The following is a 20011-nucleotide window of genomic DNA, read 5'->3' as shown; positions in this document are numbered from 1 at the left end:
CTGAGTCTTCATGAGAGGAGTTTCTTGATATCTGTCCTTACTTTCCTGCCATTTTACATACTCGTACATTCTATATGCTAACGTCATTCGACTTGCATCATTTTATGATGTAGATACAGGTGTTAGAGAACCTCAATAGATGCACTATTTAAGATCATTGCTTTTCAGCTATTTGGTGAGTCCTTATTATATTCGGAGGAATTATTTATTCTTTTATTATTATTATTAAGTATTATGTTTCTTTTGAGGTACCCATGGACATGTCATTGACACCGTCTAATAGTACTAGAGGCTTCGTAGACAGAGTTTGATTATGTAATTGGAGTAGTTCTTCTTTGAAACTACTTCTTCTAATGATTATTTCTTTTATTTGATGTTGATGATGGTGAGCCCACATAAGTATTCTTATTTTCACTTAAGTCTTCTGCTGATGAATGAATGAGTGATGAGATCAAGTAGTTCTCTTAGAGGCCAAAGATAGTTTCTGAGTGCCGGCCACACCTAGGGTACCCTCTCTGGGCGTGACAAACTTGGTATCAGAGCATAGAGTTCAAGAGTCCTAGAATATCTATGAAGCCGTGTCTAGTAGAGTCTTGCTTATGGGTGTGTTGTGCACCACACTTATAATCAGGAGGCTATATGACATTAGGAATTATTTCACTTCTTTAATAATCTAAGTTTGTGCGATAGAGGATGTTGAGTTAGTTTCCTACCAGCTCAAGGGTGTGGCGAACATGTGGTATGACCAGTGGGAGCAGAGTCACAGCGAGGATATAGACCTGTAGTTTGGCGACCACTTTTTTCCCCAAAAGCTACGGGAAGAAAAAGTTGAGGAGCTTGTGAACCTCAAGTAGGAGAGCATGACTGTGAAGAACTATAGTTTAAAGTTTATTCAATTTTCAAAATATGCCCAGAAATGATTTCTTATATGAGGGCCAAGATGAGAAAGTTTATCTCTGGATTGGAAAAACATGTAAAGAAAGAATATAAGGCAATGCTAATAATTTCTGACATGGATTTTTCTAGATTGATGGTGTATGCTCAGCAGGTTGAGGATGAAAAGAAAAAGGACCGAGAGGAACACTTAAGCAAGAATGCAAAGTCTACTGGGCATAAAAATGAGCAAAAATAAGGAAAGGGTAATAAGTCCTTCCTTTAGAAGAGGTCTTTTAATTATGCACCTTCCTCAACAAGTGCTTTTACACCTAATACCAAGTATAATCAGAGGCCGCTGAGTCACCAGAACTTCTGAGCTCGGGGTTCTCAGTCCCAAGTAAGTATAGCTCAAGGTTCTAGAGGAAAACCATTGTGTGCTAGAGGTGGGAAGCTCTATTTAGGAGATTGTTGGGAGGTAACCAATGCTTGCTATGGATGTGGAAAGACAGGTCACTTCCAGAATGAGTGTCCTTCAAAGCGACAGAGAGATGGAGGTAGTAGAGCTCAACTTTCTTCTGTGGCACCGCAGAATAGAGGTAATCAGAGAGGTGCAACTTCAGTTGCAGGCGGGGGAATAAATCATCTGTATGCTATGGTAGTCGCGAAGACCAAGAAAATGAACCCGATTTTGTTACTGGTATGCTCTGAGTCCTTTCTTTTGATATGCATGCATTATTTGATCTGGGTGCTACGTTATCTTTTATGACTTCTTACTTGGCTAGTAAATTTGAGATCATTCCTGAGTATCTTCTTGAGCCTTTCAGCGTGTCTACTCCTGTTGGTGAGTCTATCTTAGCTGAGAGGGTCAATGGAGATTATACTGTGTCAATCTATCACATGGATACCATGACTGACTTAGTTGAGTTGGACATAGTTGATTTTGATGTGATTTTTGGCATGGACTGACTTTATGTTTGTTATGCTTCAGTTGATTGTAAAATCTGAATTGTCAAGTTTTAATTTCTGAATGGGCCTATCTTAAAGTGGAAGGGGAGTTATGTAGTGCCTAGGGGCAAATTTATTTCCTACCTTAAGAACAGAAAGTTAATCTCCAAGGGATGTATATATCATATAGTCTGAGTCAAAAAATATCAATGATCAGGCTCTATCTCTTGAGTCAGTTCCCATTATGAATGATTTTCTTAAAGTCTTTCCTGAGGATCTATCCAAAATTCCTCCTAATAGAGAGATAGACTTTGGTATTAATGTCCTTCTCGATATATAACCTATCTCTATTTTTCCTTATAAGATGGCTCCCGTTGAGTTGAAAGAACACATGAAAGACCTCCTAGATAAGGGATTTATTAGGTCAAGTGTCTTACCTTGAGACGCTCTTGTCCTATTAGTGCGAAAGAAAGACGGTACCTTAGAATGTGCATTGATTACCAGCAACTGAACAAGGTAACCATAAAGAACAAGTATCCTCTTTCCAGGATAGATGATTTATTTGACCAACTTCAGAGTGCCACATGTTTCTCTAAGATAGACATCAGATCAAGATATCATCAGTTAAAAGTGAGTGAATGTGATATCTCAAATACGGCTTTCTGAACCCGCTATGGTTATTTTGAGTTTCTTGTTATGTCCTTTAGATTAATTAACGCTCCTACAGCTTTTATGGATGTCATAAACAGAATATTCATCGATGATATTTTGGTCTACTCTAGAAGTAAGAGAGAGCATGCTAACCACCTTAGGATTGTCCTATAAACTCTCAAGAAGAGGGATTTGTATGCTAAGTTTTCAAATTGTGAGTTTTGGCTTGCATCGAGTTGATACTCAAAAGATTAAGCCAGTTAAGAACTAGCCCAAACCCATCTCTCCAACTGACATAAGGAGTTTTTTGGGTTTGGCTAGTAACTACATGAGGCTTATTGAGGGATTTTCATCCATATCCTTACCATTGACTAAACTGACATAGAAAAAGGCTAAGTTTCAATGGTCTGATGCTTGTGAGAAAAGTTAGATTGACTACTGCTCCAGTGTTGTCCCTACCTGAGGGAAAGAATGGTTTTATAATCTATTGTGATGCTTTTAGATTTGGGTTGGATATGTGTTAATGCAGAAAGGTAAGGTCATTGCTTATGCCTCCAGACAACTTAAGACCCATGAGAGGAACTACCCCACTCATGACCTTGAGTTGGCAGCTGTGGTATTTGCTCTTAAGATCTGGCGTCACTATCTTTATGGTGTACATATAGAAGTATTCACGGACCAAAAGATCTTGCAGTATGTATTCAGTCAGAAGTAACTAAACATGAGGCAGCGAAGATGGCTAGAGTTTCTTAAGGATGAACATTAACTACCACCCAGGTAAACCAAATGTAGTTGTCGATGTGCTTAGCAGGTTATCCATGGGGAGTATGACCCATGTAGAAGAGGAAAAGAAGGAGTTGGCAAAGGAAGTGCATAGACTTGGATGTTTGGGAGTTCAACTTATTGAATCTAGTGAGGATGGTACAATAGTCTAAAATAGAGCTGAATCATCTCTAATTATAGAGGTGAAAGGAAAGCAAGATCAGGACCCTATTTTCCTTTAACTGAAAGATGAGGTTCACAAGAAGAAGGTAATGGCTTTTGCCAAAGGGGGAAATGGAGTGTTGAAATATCAAGGCAGATTATGTGTTCCAAGTGTTGATGGTATTCAAAAGAGAATCATGGTAGAAGCCCATAATTTTAGGTATTTCATCAATCCAGGTTCGACAAAGATGTACCATGACTTGAGAGAAGTATATTGGTAGAGTGGAATGAAGAGAGATATAACAAAGTTTGTGTCCAAGTGCCTAAACTTCCAACAAGTTAAAGTTGAGCACCAAAGGCCTTGTTGAGTGGCTCTAAATATAGAGATCCTAAAATAGAAGTGGGAGATGATCAATCCTGAAATGGAAGTGAGAGATGATCAACATGGACTTCATCGCCAGTTTATCGCAAACCCGCAAACAACATGAATCTATTTGGGTGATTGTGGATAAGATGACCAAATCGGCCCATTTCTTGCCGGTTAAGATTATGGACACCGCAGAGGATTATGCTAGACTGTATCTTAGAGAGATTATTAGACTGCATGGAGTTTCTTTGTCTATCATCTTATTTAAGGGAGCTCAATTCACTTATAACTTTTGGAAATTATTTTAGAAGGGTTTGGGTTTAAGAGTGAACCTTAGTACTGCTTTTCATCCGCAGACAGACGGCTATGCAGAGTGTACGATACAGACTTTGGAGGATATATTGAGAGCCTGTGTCATCGACTATTTGAGTTTGCATACAATAATAACTTCTATTCGAGTATTCAAATGGCTCCTTATGAAGCTCTGTATGGGAGAAGATGTAGATCACCAATTGGTTAGTTCGAAGTTGGTGAAGCTGAGTTGATTGGATCAGACTTGGTTCACCAAGCTATGGAGAAGGTGAAAACCATCCAAGAGAGGTTAAAGACTCCTCAGAGTCACCAGAAATCCTACACTGATGTTAGGAGGAGAAATTTGGAGTTCAAAGTATATATTTGGGTATACTTGAAAGTTTCACCCATGAAGGGTGTGATGAGATTTGGAAAGAAAGGAAAGCTTAGTCCCCGCTACATTGGTCCTTATCAGATTGTGAAGAGGGTTGGTAACGTAGCCTATGAATTGGAGTTGCCCTCAGAGTTAGCAGCTATTCATCCCTGTTTCACATCTCTATGCTTAAGAAGTGTTTGAGAGATCCTTCACTTGTTGTCCCGACTGAGAGCATTGGGGTGAAAGAGAGTTTGAGTTCAGATTCTTGATCGTCAGGTTCGCAAATTAAGAACTAAGGAAGTGACATCTTTCAAAGTCCTATGGTGAAATTAATTTGTTGAAAAGGCTACATGGGAAGCTGAAGAAGCTATGAAGGTTAAATATCCTCATCAATTCGTGTCTTCCAATGTTAATGGTCAGGTAATATTCCTTACTTCTACCTTTGAGTTGATGTGTATTTTTGAGTTTGAGTCATTGACTATTTAAGTACGTGTTGTTTGAGCATTTGAGTATCGAAGTTTTTGATAAATTGAGGTCTTGATGATATTTGTTCTTGATGTCTCCTAGTTTCATCTTCATTCGAGGACAAATGATCCCAAGGGGGAGATATTGTAACACCTCCTAAATCGTTGTATGTTTCAATTCTCAATGCAAATGATACTTCTTTTGTATTTTAGGCATAAGTTTTTATAGAATATTCCAAATTAGGTGATTCAAATTTTTGAATAACCCCCATATCATTACCCATAACTTTTGTGAAGACCATATCTTAATATTCTGAGGCTAAGTAGGTCAACTAAACTAATTTTTGCAAGATATGGTATAGGGAAATGGTGTATTTGTAGAAGAAAAATTATATCTCACTATAGGATACTCCAGATCTGTTGATTCTTGAACTACATAAAAGTAAATTTCTAGAGATACAATTCGTATGAAGACAACAAATCCTAATGAGGAAGTTATCTTATTCAAACGCAGTTCTAAAAAGGGTATTCCGTTAAAAGAAGTTTTATCTCACGAACAATGGAAAGATCTAGATCCATTTGACATCATCCATGACATAATAGTCCTCCATTTGACATCATCCATGACATCACAATCCTTCATTAAATTTTCAAGATCATCCTTTCTAATTATTTTTATTTATTGTTAGATTCCTCCTCCACACCTGTAAATACCCACCTTATTTCCTAATTTTATTCATCAAGCTTTCTCAAGCAACTCTTCTCTCTATACACTTCCTTACTCATTCTCAAATATAGTTTTATTTTTTAGTAGTGTAAAAATACTATTTCGGTAATTCTTATTGTCATGACCCAACTCCGTAGGCCGTGACTGGTGTCCAAACTGAACACTCGCGTACACCTCTGTTAACTATAATCAAACCATCCATCATTGAGAATGTAAGGAAATAGAATGTTATCTCAAAACTGTCATATATTCATATATTAGCACAACCTGTCTCCTGAGGAGTCACAACTTATAGATAGGTAACGCGGTACATAAGCCGATGAGGCTGTCATAGCGTGTGGTATCGTCTTATTATATACGTATAAGCGAGCCGACAAGGGTGCTACTACGAAGGGGAACGTCCAAAAACATAAGTCATACTAGCACTATTGAACATTATCTATATACAACCCATACATATGTCTACAGACTTCTAAGAGTACCAACAGTATCATATGGCGGGACAAGGCCCCACCGTACCCCTGAATAAACATATGTATACATCAAAAAAGGGTTTATACCACAAGTCTAGGCTCCGATATAAAGGAGCACTCTAAAATAGCTGAGTAGGAATCCTAGGCTAGTGGATCACTGAAGCTAGTACTTGTATCTGCGGGCATGAAATGCAGCCCCCCGAAGAAGGGAGTCAGTACAAGATATGTACCGAGTATGTAAAGCATGAAGTACAATAGGAAAGATCATAATTGAAGTAGAGAGTCCAGGAGACAAGTATAATAATCAGGAGCTCACTGTACCTGTGCCTTACAAAACAAATCGTGCATATTATTATCATATACCGTACTCGGCCCATTATGGGACTCGGTACCATAATCGTATCATTATATTATCATATCATCATATATATATACCGTACCCAACCCTCTAGTAAGGGACTCGGTGAATGAAGTTGTGTACACCATACCCGACCCATTATGGGACTCGGTGCCATAATTATATCATTGCATCATCATGTCACCATATAGAGTACCCATCCCTCTAGTGAGGGACTTGGTGGATAATGTAGTAAATTATGCATGATAACATACCCTACTTGGAACTCGGTGAAAGAAGTAATAACAACATGCACGAGCAGAGTAGTGAGTAACCAAATGCAAATTAAATCATCATCTGAGACTCAATAGAATAAATAGAATAAACTCGCACTTGAGTATTAAAGGCGATAATCATATTAAATACCCTTTGAATGTCATTATGGACCATATCAAATGGAGCCTCAAGAATCATAGACATGTATCAAGATAATGCGAAACAGCTTATGGAAACAGAGACATTTATCATCGTAGAGTCTTTAAAAATAGGAGTTTATACATCCAATTACTATTCAGCATATAGAAGGCTCAAGGGCAATAGTCAACTACTTTAAGAGTTTTACCGTCAAGAAGTGAATAAGAGTCATGAATCATACTCGGAGCTTATGAATGGAATTACCTCCAAAGCTCATATCATATATCACTTATATCTAAGACATGCCAAAAGAAAAGAGGGATAGCTTTACATATCTTTAGCTCTTATTCGCAACACGACATGTATACGCTGCCCGAAGCATCTCCACCTATATTAAGATGTCAAGAACTATGCTTAAGTTATGTTAAGGTCCAAAACGTAATCTAACGTTAGTAACTCCTTTCTAGAAAATTAGACGACATTTTCCTTATATTCAAATCAACTTCGTAACAACTAAGCCAACATTAATACCCACACGTTCATGTACTATATCATATCTAGACTATTCGATACAAGACTCAAAAACATGTCGGATAGCCCGTATGCTATGGCAAATCATCCCACACATAACATTTGATCATAACCCCTTTAACACAATAGCTCGGCTAACATGCAGCACAACGTGTAACTTTAGCTATTATTAATCTTCCGAGCTCAACAAGAATAACAACGTACCAAAATAGTCCCCAACACGGCCCAAATAGAAAGTTAACATTAACATATGCAATTTCCCTTACTTTTAACACATAATCCATAACCATAATAGCAAAACAACAATCAACCTAATTTAGTTTACGCAATTACGATTCTGCCCAAAAGTCTTACGAACAGCTATGAATATACCAAGCAAACCACATATGCTTCTCATATGCTATCTCATACAATATTTTCATCCAGATTCGTGACTTATACCAGCCTACAAGCGACCACAACATCATTCATTCACATGCAAGAAAACCATGTTAATATCACCACAAGTTCCGCAACAGTCCACAAAATGAATTCAACCCCAACTTTAACCGTTTAATTTCTTTACTCACATCACATAATTCATGATAACAACAACCAAAATACTACTTAAAATTAATTCATCAATTCCAACTACAACAAACCCCTTATGTGGTTCAACAACACTTTAACATCAACCTTCATAATTTCATGGATTCAATTTATATTTACACATTTACAATACGTCTAAACCCTTACTAGAATGTGTAAAAAGATGATTAGACCTTACCTTCACAATTTGATTCCTCAACTTGGCTGAAACTTGATGTCTTCAATTAACTCGATTTTGCTGCTCCTAAGATCACCCCACATTGTTGTAGACTTTCTAAGAGGGGGATTGCCTTATAAAGATTAGTTTTGGATCACTAATTAGGGCTGCAAGTTCAGCTAGCCATGGCTGAAGTTCCAAGTCTCTCTATCTCTCTATTTTTCTCTAAGTTAGGAAGAAGAAGAATGAGCTAAAAATGAGCTCTTAGTCATTAGTGTAGGCTTATATACACAACCCTTGAGAGGGACACATGTCTAGCCTCTAAGGGTGACATGTTTTCAGCCCCTACACGTGTCCATCCCCCAAGGGTGGCACATGTCCATCCTATCCATGCTCCAACCAGTTGCTGCCACGTGTCTTGGTGGGGTTTGCTTAGTAGTTGCATCACCTACTTTCCCTTTTCATAAAATGCAGCTCATTTATTCTAAGTAGGTGCATCACCTACTTACTCTTTTTTGTAGGTTCGTAATCTAGTTTCACCTTAATAACCTGTGTGATCCTTGTTACTTAAGCTCGACATGTACTCAAGTAGCTTAATTATGTAAGACATCCAACTCGGTAGCTTAAGCAAGTAGGTAGATTACCACGACTCATTATTTGGTCTCCAACTCTTTTCAAATCCTTCCAAACCTATTTCCAACCATCACTACTCACAGAGAACTAGTCTATGTAAAATATGGGGCATTACACCCTCCCCTCCTTTGGATTATTTGGTGACGTCATGCATAACATGGATCACATGACAAATTTAGAGAAACTTTAAAAAAAATGTTCCAATGTACAAAAGTACGGGGTATAACACTTATGCTCCGGGTAGTACAAAAAATGCTCCGACGAGAAAAAAAAGCTAGGGGTTCAAGAGTGTTCATTGAGTTCTTCAATTCGGAGTAAAGTTTCAGATTTCAGGTATGTAAGACTATTCATAGCATTGGATTGAGTTCGTCCATGTGCCCAATATTTAAATTCATCATAATTGAGTTATAGTTGAGTTTTATCCTAATTTTTGAATTCAAAATGAGTTAATTCTTCTTCTATCGAGTTAGATATATTTATGCATTGAGATTATTATTATTTTTATCTCTCATATTATTTAAATTATTGTTCGTGGTTACTTTCCTATGAACCCTAATTGATTTGATGTTTATGAATATTTTTATGTGTGTTTTGAGTAAAGATGTTGACTTTTAATATTCATTGACAAAAAAAGTAATTTGAATTAATACTATATATGTATTTATTGAGTTTTGAAAGAGAAAACGAATTGAATTTAAATGAATTTGATTATTTGGATTAAATGATTTTTTGATCAAGATATTTTGATGAGATGTAAATAATATTTTGAAGTGTAATGATTAATGATGAGGTAATGAGATGAGTTTAATGTTTTAAATAAGGGTTCAATAAGACTAGATGATGAGGTTAATATGAGCACATATTTTGGGAGTAGTATTGAGCACCGAGTTGGGTAAGAGTTTAATTGAGTCAAACCCTAAAACTACGTAGCTAGCATAGGATGGAGGCTATGCCTCTTAAGTCTCAAAAAGAGGACTTTGATGATTGGATCCAAGATGGTGATGTCCTTTACCCTGGCAAGGTATTGGATGGATGCGGCAACGACATCATTTTATTGTATCATCACTAGCTCATAAGTGATGGTTGTCGGTTAGAGAAACTCTCAACTGAGTAAGCATTGCTTATTGTTATTTTTAAACTTGCATTACACATTGATGTTAAGTTCTGAGCTGAGTCTTCTTAAGAGGAGTTTTTTGATATCTGTCCTTACTTTCCTACCATTTTACATACTAGAACATTCTATGTAGTGACGTCATTCGACCTGCATCGTTTCATGATGCAGATACAGGTGTTAGAGATCTTCTACAGGTGCATCGTTGAAGATCATTACTTTCCAGCTATTTGGTGAGTCTTTCTTGTATTCGGAGGAACTCTTTATCTTTTTATTATTGTTGAGTATTATGTTTCTTTTGAGGTACCCATGGAAATGTCATTGGCATCGTCTGATAGTGTTAGAAGCTTCATAGCAGAGTTTGATTATGTAATTGGAGTAGTTTTTCTTTGAAACTACTTTTTCTAAGGATTATTTCTTTTCTTTGATGTTGATGATGGCAAGCCCACATAAGTATTCTTATTTTTACTTAAGGCTTCCGCTGATGAACGAATGAGTAATGAGACCAAGTGGTTCTTTCGGAGGCTAGAGATGGTTTCTGAGTGTCGGCTACGCCTAGGGTACCCTCTCGGGGCATGACACTAAAGCCTTATTTGTTTACCTTAAGATTTAGACGTCTAATCTGAATGTATATCTGAATAATTAAGATGTTGTTTCAAAATCTGAATATTTAATGATTTAAATTGTTTATTTTTTCAATATCTGAATACACATAATTTATTTATATGTACATAATAAAAATATTGATTAAATATTAATTAATTAAATAAATAAATACAATTATAATTTGATAAAAGAAAATGAAATACTTATGCTTGATAAGAATGGTGGAGATAGTTTGTAAGGGTGGTGGCAATGGTAATAGTTATTGTTACTAGCTAGTAATGATGGTGGTGATAGTAGTGAAGGTAGAGGTGGTTGATGTTGTGGTAATTATCATAATAATGGCGATTGGTAGTAGTGTTGGTGGTTGTAATAGTGAAGTTGGTGTTAGTGGTGGTGATTGAAAAATGTGGGGTGGTTGACAATGTGTTTGTGGTAGTTGACGGTGGTTCTAGTTATAATGATGTAAGTGGTTGATAGTAGAGATTGATCATAGTGGTGATAGTGGCTGATAGCAGTGGTGGAGGTGGCGGCGATGGTGATAGTGATCGAAGAATGTATGGTGGTAATTGGTGGCGGTGCTAGTTGTGATTGCAGAGTATGTTGGTAGTAGGAATTTACGGTAATGGTGGTAGTAATGGTAGAGTTGGCGGCAACTACAAAAATGCTAGTCAGGGTGACAATGGATATGATTATAATGATGAAGGAGATTAGTGTGGTAACAATTTATAGTAATGATTAGCAACGATGGTGGTTGTGGCAAAGGTGGTTGGTGATAGACGACGATAATAGTGGTGGTGGAGGTGCTGGTTATGATGCCAGATGTGGTTATTGGTGGTGACTGATGATTTTGGATAGAATGATAGTCAATTTTATCCACATAAGAATACCTCTTAATGATATTAAGACTCAATTGTAGATCTTAATGATTAAGACCTATTCAGACTAATTAGGTATTTCAAATCTTAAAGAAAATAAATGCACTTAATGGTGTAATGTCTAAACCATTTAGATTCAAACTAGCATTAAGTACAAATAAATGAGGCCTAAGTCAAACCATATGTGGTGAATATGCGGACCACATATTACCATATGCAGCCACAAACCCAACACATTGTCACTACTACATAGAGAATTTTAGAAGCAGGAAACTCCTGGTCTAAGTGTCTGGTTCTAGCCGAGGGCATTTATGCAACATCAATATTTTTTCATTTTAATTTATCTATTTTATTTTTTAAGCTTTTTTGATATTTAATAATTACGTAAAAAATTGTATAGATCATGATAATTAACAACTTAAATATTTAAAATTTTAAAAGGCATATAGAAAATTCAATTAACTCTCAAAATTTCTGTAGTCTATACATGGCCGAATTTTGTCCAACTTTGTGCATGATTTTTGTGGGGTTTTAAATATTTCCTAAATTTTAGTATTGATTTTTGTGGGGTTTTAAATACAATTTAAACTCTTTTTTTTTTTTGAATTTTTCAGTTTTCAGAAACAGTCTCTCTTCCTCTATGAGATAGTGATAAAGTCCGTGTACACTCTATCCTTTCTCAATCCCACTTTGTGAGATTTCACTTAATATGTTGTTCTTGAATTTTCATTTTTTGTTATATTCGGTATTCAAGTATAAATATTTTCTTAAAATCATTTGTATATATCTAACTCAAAACAAAAAAAATGTGAAATTCTTTTGGAGGATAGAATGAATTTTAAAAAAAATATTCAAAAACTCTTTATTTTTTTATGGGAGGGGAGGGGGAGGTAGGGGGTGGGTGGTTCGAGGGGAGGAGGTAAGAAATTTTTGTTAAAACTTTTATAGAAGGAATTAAAAAAATAATTTTTTTTAGGGGGAGGGGGTTGGGGTGCAGGGAAGCGGTACATGCGGGAATAATCTAATTTTAATTTTCTTTAATATTTAGTCATGTAATTAATAATTATTCCATTTAAAAAAAATGATCTCTTTTCCTTATAAGTTTGTTTCAAAAAGAATGACTTTTCTTTTTTTGGCAATAATTTAATTTTAGTTTTTCACCTGACATGTTTAATGCCACAAGATTAACGGATATTTTGGTACATTTGACACAACTTTAATTTAGAACCACAAAACTGAAAAGTCTTATTTATTTTCTTAAACTCCATGTCAAGTCAAATATGGTCATTCTTTTTTAAACGAATGGAGTACTTATTAGACTTATTTTAGCATGATTTAGTACTTTTAAATTATAATTGTTTTCATTATGATTTATTAATTTGCAATATTTGTTTTATGCGATTTCATCATTATTTTTTGTTGAATATTTTTAGTGTCATCATTCATCTCATATTTTATGTTATTTTCTTAAGAAACACCTTTGTTTATAGTTTAATAGGACTAAAGAAATATTTGAAGTAAAAGTTAATTATGTGTTTGTATGAATACTCTATCAAAAACCCAAAAAATCAAAAATATCCGAGGCTGAAAAAATGAATTTTTATAAATTTGATTTGGTTTATAAATTTAAAATCTCAAAACAAATAATTTGATTTGATATTTAAAAAATCCGAACCAATCCAATTTATGTACACCCATATATAGAAGTACGCTATCCATTGGGTAAGCAAGGATAACTCAAGTTTCAAATTTCGGTGAAGTACTTCACAGGGCTGTATGCGGTAACGGCTGCCTGCAAGATACTCATGGGCAAGAAAATGGCATGTTCTCTAGGTAAAGGAATGGGCATGTACACCTGCCTAGTCACATGCAATTCTTGTGGCATCCATATCGTGGTGCTGCGATCTCAATAGAATTCAATATTTTGGACCCGCAAATTAATATTTATGTGAAAAATTAAATAATTTAAGCTTCAACAAGCATTAAATCTGAACTCATAATTTCAAAAGTACATTAAGTTAAAACTTTAAGGGGTCATATGGTTTGAAGACAAGTTACAATGAAATTAGATATGTTGGAATTAGTTATGCGGAAGTAGTTGTCTTAATAATATTTCTTAGCGACTGTTTAGTTTGTTGTTGCATATTAGGATAAAAGATTAGTAGGGATAGAGTGTTGTCTTGCCTTGCGAAAGTTCCTTGTAGTTATTGCCTGTTTATTGTGTTTCGATTATTATACTATTTATTGATGTTACTGTTCTTTCTTATAAACTTTACACTACTTTGCTTATTAACTGCCATTCTTCTTCACTGTTTTCTTTTTTCTTGTACTTGAGTTTGATGCACCTGAGCCGAGGGTCTATCGAAAATAACATCTCTACATCCTCGAGACAGTGGTAAGATCTGCGTAAACTCTACCCTCTCTAGACCCCACTTAGTGGGATTTTACTGTCAAATATTCAATATGATTCCACAAGATCTAGTTTTCTTCAAGTAACAGATTCTAGCCAACTGAAAGGATCTTCTGATCAATCCAGAAATCATTTGGATTCCATGTATGTTGTTGCTGCATAATTTCTAAGAATAAGTTGTTTGTTTCTAAAAATATCTTTCATAAGTGCAAACGATGTGAAGAGTGAGGTACAAAAAGGGTTTGAGAGAGTGTTTTTGTCATTTTAACTATTTTATCCCTGGATAATTAACTAGAATTATATCACCGCATGGATAACTTTTCTTGGGAGAGGTGATTAGACAAGGCATGACACAATTTCATATTACCAAGGACATGACTTTAGATAAAGTGGAGGTCGTGTATTAGGGTAGAAGACTAGTAGGGGTAAAGTGTTATCTTGCCTTGTGACGGTTTAGGGTATGTCATAGGACTCGTACCACTATAGTTGTGTTGTTATTGTTTTTCGATTATTACATTATTTTGTTGTGATTATTTTTTCTTTTAAACTTTACATTGCTTTACCTTTTAGCCGCTATGCTTTCTTTATTATTTTTTTATTCTTTTACTTGGGTTTGATACACTAAAGCCGAGTGTGTTTGAAAATAACCTTAGTGATACTTACCCTCCCAGACCTACTTTGTGGAATTTCTCTTGGTACGTTGTTGCATGTATATCTTTTCTCAATATTAATTATTAATTGTGGAATAAATTATTCCTAACTTTGTAACCAAACAAGAAATTAAGGGATACTAAAAATTTATCCCACTATTATCTTCCTCTATTCATCATACCAAATGTGTCCTAAAAAGATGAACCGATCAAATTTAAATCATGAATATCCTCTCCAAAATAACATTGTTGGCACACAACAATTCAGTTTACTGAAACACTGATAATTAAGGTGAAGCAAAACTGCAATTGCCATCATGATAAGTCAACTTTTGGTGACATTTATAGAAAATTAAAAAGGGGAAAAGTAATAAAGAAGTAGGTAGAAATAACTTGAATTATGAAGGAAAACCATAATAATTACATTATATAAGATGTCAGTTTCAACACTTAATGCTAAACATGTTTAACAATAAACCAGAAAAAACAGCTTTCGTTGTCTTCTTTTTTTTATTGTGCGAGTTTTCTGCAATCTCTTTGGTACTATGTTTCTGAATGCTCCATATCGAGAGGAGAGGAAAGAAAAAAGTCGGTTTCCTATCAACCATAAGCAAGAGAAGTAGTTTGGTGATCAAGATTTTAAAACAAAGATGGTAGAAGAGAAGGGGAAGTGACCAAGGAGAACTGTGGTGTAGGATACAACACTTCAACACCTGCTCCACAGATCCTCCGAGTTAAAATTTTCTCATTGAGGCAGGGCGAGGTTGAGCGCTGCTGCATTAGACAGGTGGAACAATGGACAAGGGGATTCGAATCATTTTAGCTTATAAAAGAAATACATATGTATCTTGCTGGTGAGGTGTTTAGAAAGGGATGCAAGGTAAAGAAGGAATAAAATTGGCTAGATTACACGACAACTTTGCTGGACAGGCAAAGGTAATATGCGGTTGTGTCAATGTCTTAGACATTAACATTGGTAGCCCCTGCGACAGGAAAGTGCACCGGCATTTGAGGTAAGAGTACCAACCAGGGAAGACGCCTTGGCTGCTAAACTTGAAGCCCTAGCATAACTGGCTGCAGCGCCATGTCCAGATGGCGTAAAGAAGGCTCCATTAAGCATAAGGTCTCCCTCTGATCTCCAGTTCCAATGCTTCCACACTTCTGATTGCTCCACTCTATGTGTCACCTGCCAACCAAATTCCACCAAACTTAGCAACATATTAACCTTTGTCCTTAGCATTATAGTCAAGGGCAGAGCCAGTAAGTGCCCAGGGGTTGGTCTAAATCTCATTCTGTGGAAAATTATATAGTTTATACATGATTAAAATTATTAGATGTTGAACCCCCCTTCAACTTCTTCGGATGCTTACATTTTCATATTTTGAACTCATTTATTGAAAATCATGGTTCCGTCTCTAGTTGTACATACGCAATTACCAAATAAAAGAAGCAAAAGATTGAAATTAACCTGTTTGGCAAAAGGGTTGGCTGGGGCGAGATATCTGTTGCCTTGGCTGTTAATTGTAGGAGAAGCACTGCCACCAATGGCATACATCTCCCAATGTGTATAGTCATTGTTCACCACATGGAAATAACCATGTCTACACCTGCATATCCATCAATTGGTAATACTTTTATCCCAAGATTTAAGGGAGAAGAAAAATGTTGAGAAGTGAAGCGAAACAAATTTTACCTTGGCATTCTCTGAATGAGACCCTCACCAAAATGGTTGTAGGCAATAGTCACCTGCATAATCTTATCTCTAACATAGGAGTCGCTGTGGCCCAATAACATCACCTGTTGGATTAACCAATAATTAGTTTTAAAATCAAAATAGAGCTAAGTTACTGCAAGCAGGCAATTAAGAAATTAACCTCATTGTGGTGTGTAAAATAATTGTTGGAGATGGTAATTGCAGTGGATCCCATGATAGCGTCGATGAGGCCATCAGCACAGTTAGTGAGAGAGTTGTGATCAACCCATATGTGGCTCGACCCAAAAATGGAAATGCCATCTCCATCAGCAATTGTCCTCCATCCAAAGTGATTTGGTGAACTACGAACCATGGCATTACCAGTTGGTTTACAATCATGAATATTGATGCCATGAATAATGATATTAGTAACAAATTGGATCGTTATACAAGCCCCATTGGCAATATGAACATTCACACCACGTCCATCAATTGTCTTGAAACTATTCATAATTAGCTCTTGTTTAAGGGTAATGACCATATCCCGTTTAAACACTATCCACAACGGTCTGTCTTGAATTACTGCATGACGAAGTGTTCCAGGTCTGGGATTTACTGGGTCGTCATCATTTGGGTCAGTGACAACATAGTACTTGCCATCGCGCCCACCAATAGCATTGCGTCCGAAACCAATAGCACAGTCAGCTAGGCGCTTGCGGTTACGTTGCCAATTACGGTCACAACGCCAGCAATCGTCAATAGGATTTCCAGTTCCACATGAGAAAAAGCCCAATTTCCTCCTCTCTGTACTATTCCGAATGCTCCTGTATAATCAACAATCTAATTTAGCTCTGGCTGCTCCTTTCAGCTGAACAATTTTGCTCTGTTTACATAACGAGTCGCTAAACCTATTCAATTGCTAATTCTAGTATATACTTTTCCATTAAGAGACGGAAGCATCAAGCAAGTGACAAAAATAAGCGGGATAATACATAAATATGCCTTTTAATTTAGTTTTATTTGATATATATGTTCTCCAATTTTGAATCTGCACTGGTACATACTTAAACTTATATAAAGTTAGTTGAATAAGCAGACGCACACATCCTACATGACATTAAATATATATAGGACGTTACGTAGGATGTGAATCGCTATATAAGATGTCAAGTAGAACGTGTGCGTCTATTTGTTCCACTCTATATAAATTTAAGTGTTTACTTATTCACATCCAAAATTGAAGGACATAAGTACTCGATGATGTAAAGTTAAAAAGCACGTTTCTATATTATGCCAAATTAAAAATTGGCCAATTAGACATGGACAAATTTAGTAATGCCTTTTGAGGTGAATTTAGTTATTAAAGTGATAAAAGTGGGATGAGGAATACGGTCCATACGGAACTTGGTACTACTCCCGGTTGCCTTGTGCAATTAATAAATATATAAGGTGGGCTGATAAATGCATCTAGTGTCGGTAGGGTAACTAATCTTTATTAACAGACAATTGTCATTTAATATGGGCATGTGTATGTCAGTTCAGCCAGCTGCTGGATCTTTGGATTTGCCGGTGTGAGCTCAGATCTGATCCTCTTGGAGCTCATGCACAAAATTACTGTTTCGCTACATAATTACCAATACATCAACTGGTGTTCTGAGATTAGGATGTGCCATTTAATTAATTAGGCCGTGAAGCCCTTTTACTTCATTACATAAGATTATTTAGACTGTTCGTTCATTTCTTAACTTGTTTTAACAGGGGGAATTAGTTAGGTTTGGCTAATCTTTAATGCTTATCTAAAGGGGGAATTTGTTTGTGAGCTTTGTCACCTGACCACGTGAAGCAAATAGGAGGGGTGGTTTTGGGCCTTTGGCCTGTGATTTCCGTATAAGTTGGGCACCAATGGGGAGACATTAACACACAAATGCATGAGACCTTACATTTTATAAAAGCATATTTAAGATAGGAAGGTGATTGAAAGATTAGTTAACCCAAAATTGAACCAACAATGTGCCACCTTCTACATGACACATAGATAACATGAACGAAAAAAACACATGAAACATATCAAAATGTGCGGGATGTGCGGATCTGGCAACAAAGACCATGTGGAAACAAAAAGGAGAGATACTACAACATATGATATAACATGACCTTGTTAATCAATGATTAAATTGTCCCAAAAGGTATTTCGAGTTCCGTACTAATACAGGATTGGATGCCTGCCTATATATATATATTACTCCTATCACGTCATCCGAAGCAAATTAATATTTAAACTGAATTTTCTGATTAACTTAATAATAGGATTAGTTTAAGTTAATTTTAATTAATCGCGCTCATAATTAAAGATGAGTTAGGGCGGTTTGCACATTGCATGTGCGATATATTCTTTACTGTCAGACAAGAATCAAACTAGAGAACATGGGATGAATTTGGGCCGCAGATTGCAAGCGGTAAAAATTGAATAGGTGGGCAGGGGTAAATGGTGTAGTAACTGCGGCAATGCATTTAATTTTGTGTGTTGATGTATATGTATCATGCGAGGGGTTAATTACTTCCGGTACAGTTCATTTATGTAAGCACATGAATGCAGATAGGAAAAAGGGAATAGGGAAAATAAATAAATACTCCTTTGGAATATTTTTTTTAATACTATTAGCATCCCGATGATAGAGAAAGCAGAGACAACTTACAAATCTACCATTAAAGCCACTATTTCTGGATCATCTACAGCATGTTCATGGTTTGGTACATTTTCTTCACTTAACCTGCAAAGTTGAAACAGATTTGAACGTTAGGAACGGGGCAATTGAAATTGAGTCTTGATTTGTTAATACAAATTGAAAAATAGTACAAAAAGAAAAAAATTATGTAAAATTAAATTTTGGCCTAACTCACGCTTCAAAAGTCATATAAAAGGAAAATAATTGTTCAAGTATTATACGGAGACTACCCATTTCATTAGACTTTTTTCATTCTTTCGATGGAGGAAACCTTTTGCTTGAATTTTGACGACGAAGGAGCAGACCGTTATGATCTCGAATTTTGAGTCACCGATCGTAGGAGGTTTTTTAACAGAATTATAGAACCAATTTTTTCCTGACCATTATACGATCAGGATTGTGTTCTAGGATGCACATTAAACCTTACCAATACTACATGCACAAGTATATCGTACCAATCGGTATTTCATAGCGAGATACTAAAAAGAAGATGAAAAATCTACCTATTCACCATCGTCGAGTTCTTTAAGCTCTGGAATTGCTTTGCTTCTTCAGCACTGAAACTGAAAACAATAAAACAAGCACATCCAATGAGCAAATCGTAATAATTTTGCTATTCACGCGAACTAATTAATCGAAAACAGAGTAGCACACTAGAATTCAGAAAATTCAAGTCTTTTGCTTGGACCTTGTGGAAAATAAGCTTGAAAATGAATGGAACAGCCTGAATTACCTGTGACCGGGAGTGGCATTGATGACTAGTAGCATCACAACTAGCAATGCAGAAAGAGAGAGATAGGATCTCCAATAAATCGCCATTGGAGAAATCCAAAACAGAGGTCTCTCTATAGAATGTGAGTGAAATTGAGTCAGGAAAAAAGGTTCAATGGAGGAAATCTTTTTATAGGAGAAATAAGAGAGAGAAGATAGCGGGAGGTGCTAGTGCTACTTAAACTAGAAGCACATTTGGTTTGGGAAAAAAAAGGGGGGGAAATTACCTATTTACACATATTATAATACCATATTTATTAATATTCTCTACCATATGAAAAAATATCAAAAATTTCTTTTTTTTTAACTCTTTCCCATCTCACAGATACATCACACTTTACTTCACTTACTACCCTAAATTCACGCCTAATTTCAAGCTCCGCTTCGTCAGTTTTTGGATTTTGAATTTTTGTAC

At 36.0% G+C, this 20011-nt stretch overlaps 1 protein-coding gene across 1 annotated transcript; it reads right to left on the bottom strand.

Moving 5' to 3' along the window:
- Positions 1 to 14785: 14785 nt before the first annotated feature.
- LOC129882679 (probable pectate lyase 8) lies at positions 14786 to 19716 on the bottom strand. Its single transcript, XM_055957083.1, has 7 exons — positions 19559 to 19716; positions 19329 to 19388; positions 18796 to 18870; positions 16281 to 16923; positions 16100 to 16203; positions 15875 to 16013; positions 14786 to 15592 (listed from the first exon to the last, which is right to left on the bottom strand). The coding sequence occupies exons 1-7, from the start codon at positions 19642 to 19644 to the stop codon at positions 15374 to 15376; spliced, it is 1326 nt and encodes a 441-aa protein (XP_055813058.1). The 5' UTR covers positions 19645 to 19716; the 3' UTR covers positions 14786 to 15373.
- Between the last annotated feature and the right edge of the window lie 295 nt (positions 19717 to 20011).

This window comes from Solanum dulcamara, chromosome 3 (genome assembly GCF_947179165.1).
Source record: "Solanum dulcamara chromosome 3, daSolDulc1.2, whole genome shotgun sequence".
In the NCBI taxonomy this organism is placed as follows: domain Eukaryota; kingdom Viridiplantae; phylum Streptophyta; class Magnoliopsida; order Solanales; family Solanaceae; genus Solanum; species Solanum dulcamara.
This window is presented reverse-complemented; position numbering and strand designations above follow the sequence as displayed.

Bases quoted from the DNA above. Each gene is read 5' to 3' on its own strand.
- LOC129882679 (XM_055957083.1), bottom strand. From the start codon at position 19,644: ATGGCGATTTATTGGAGATCCTATCTCTCTCTTTCTGCATTGCTAGTT. The intron at 19,389-19,558 runs GTAATTCAGGCT...TATTGTTTTCAG, and splicing joins AATGCCACTCCCGGTCACAG to TTTCAGTGCTGAAGAAGCAA. The intron at 16,924-18,795 runs GTAAGTTGTCTC...TTGATTATACAG, and splicing joins GTGGCTTTAATGGTAGATTT to GAGCATTCGGAATAGTACAG.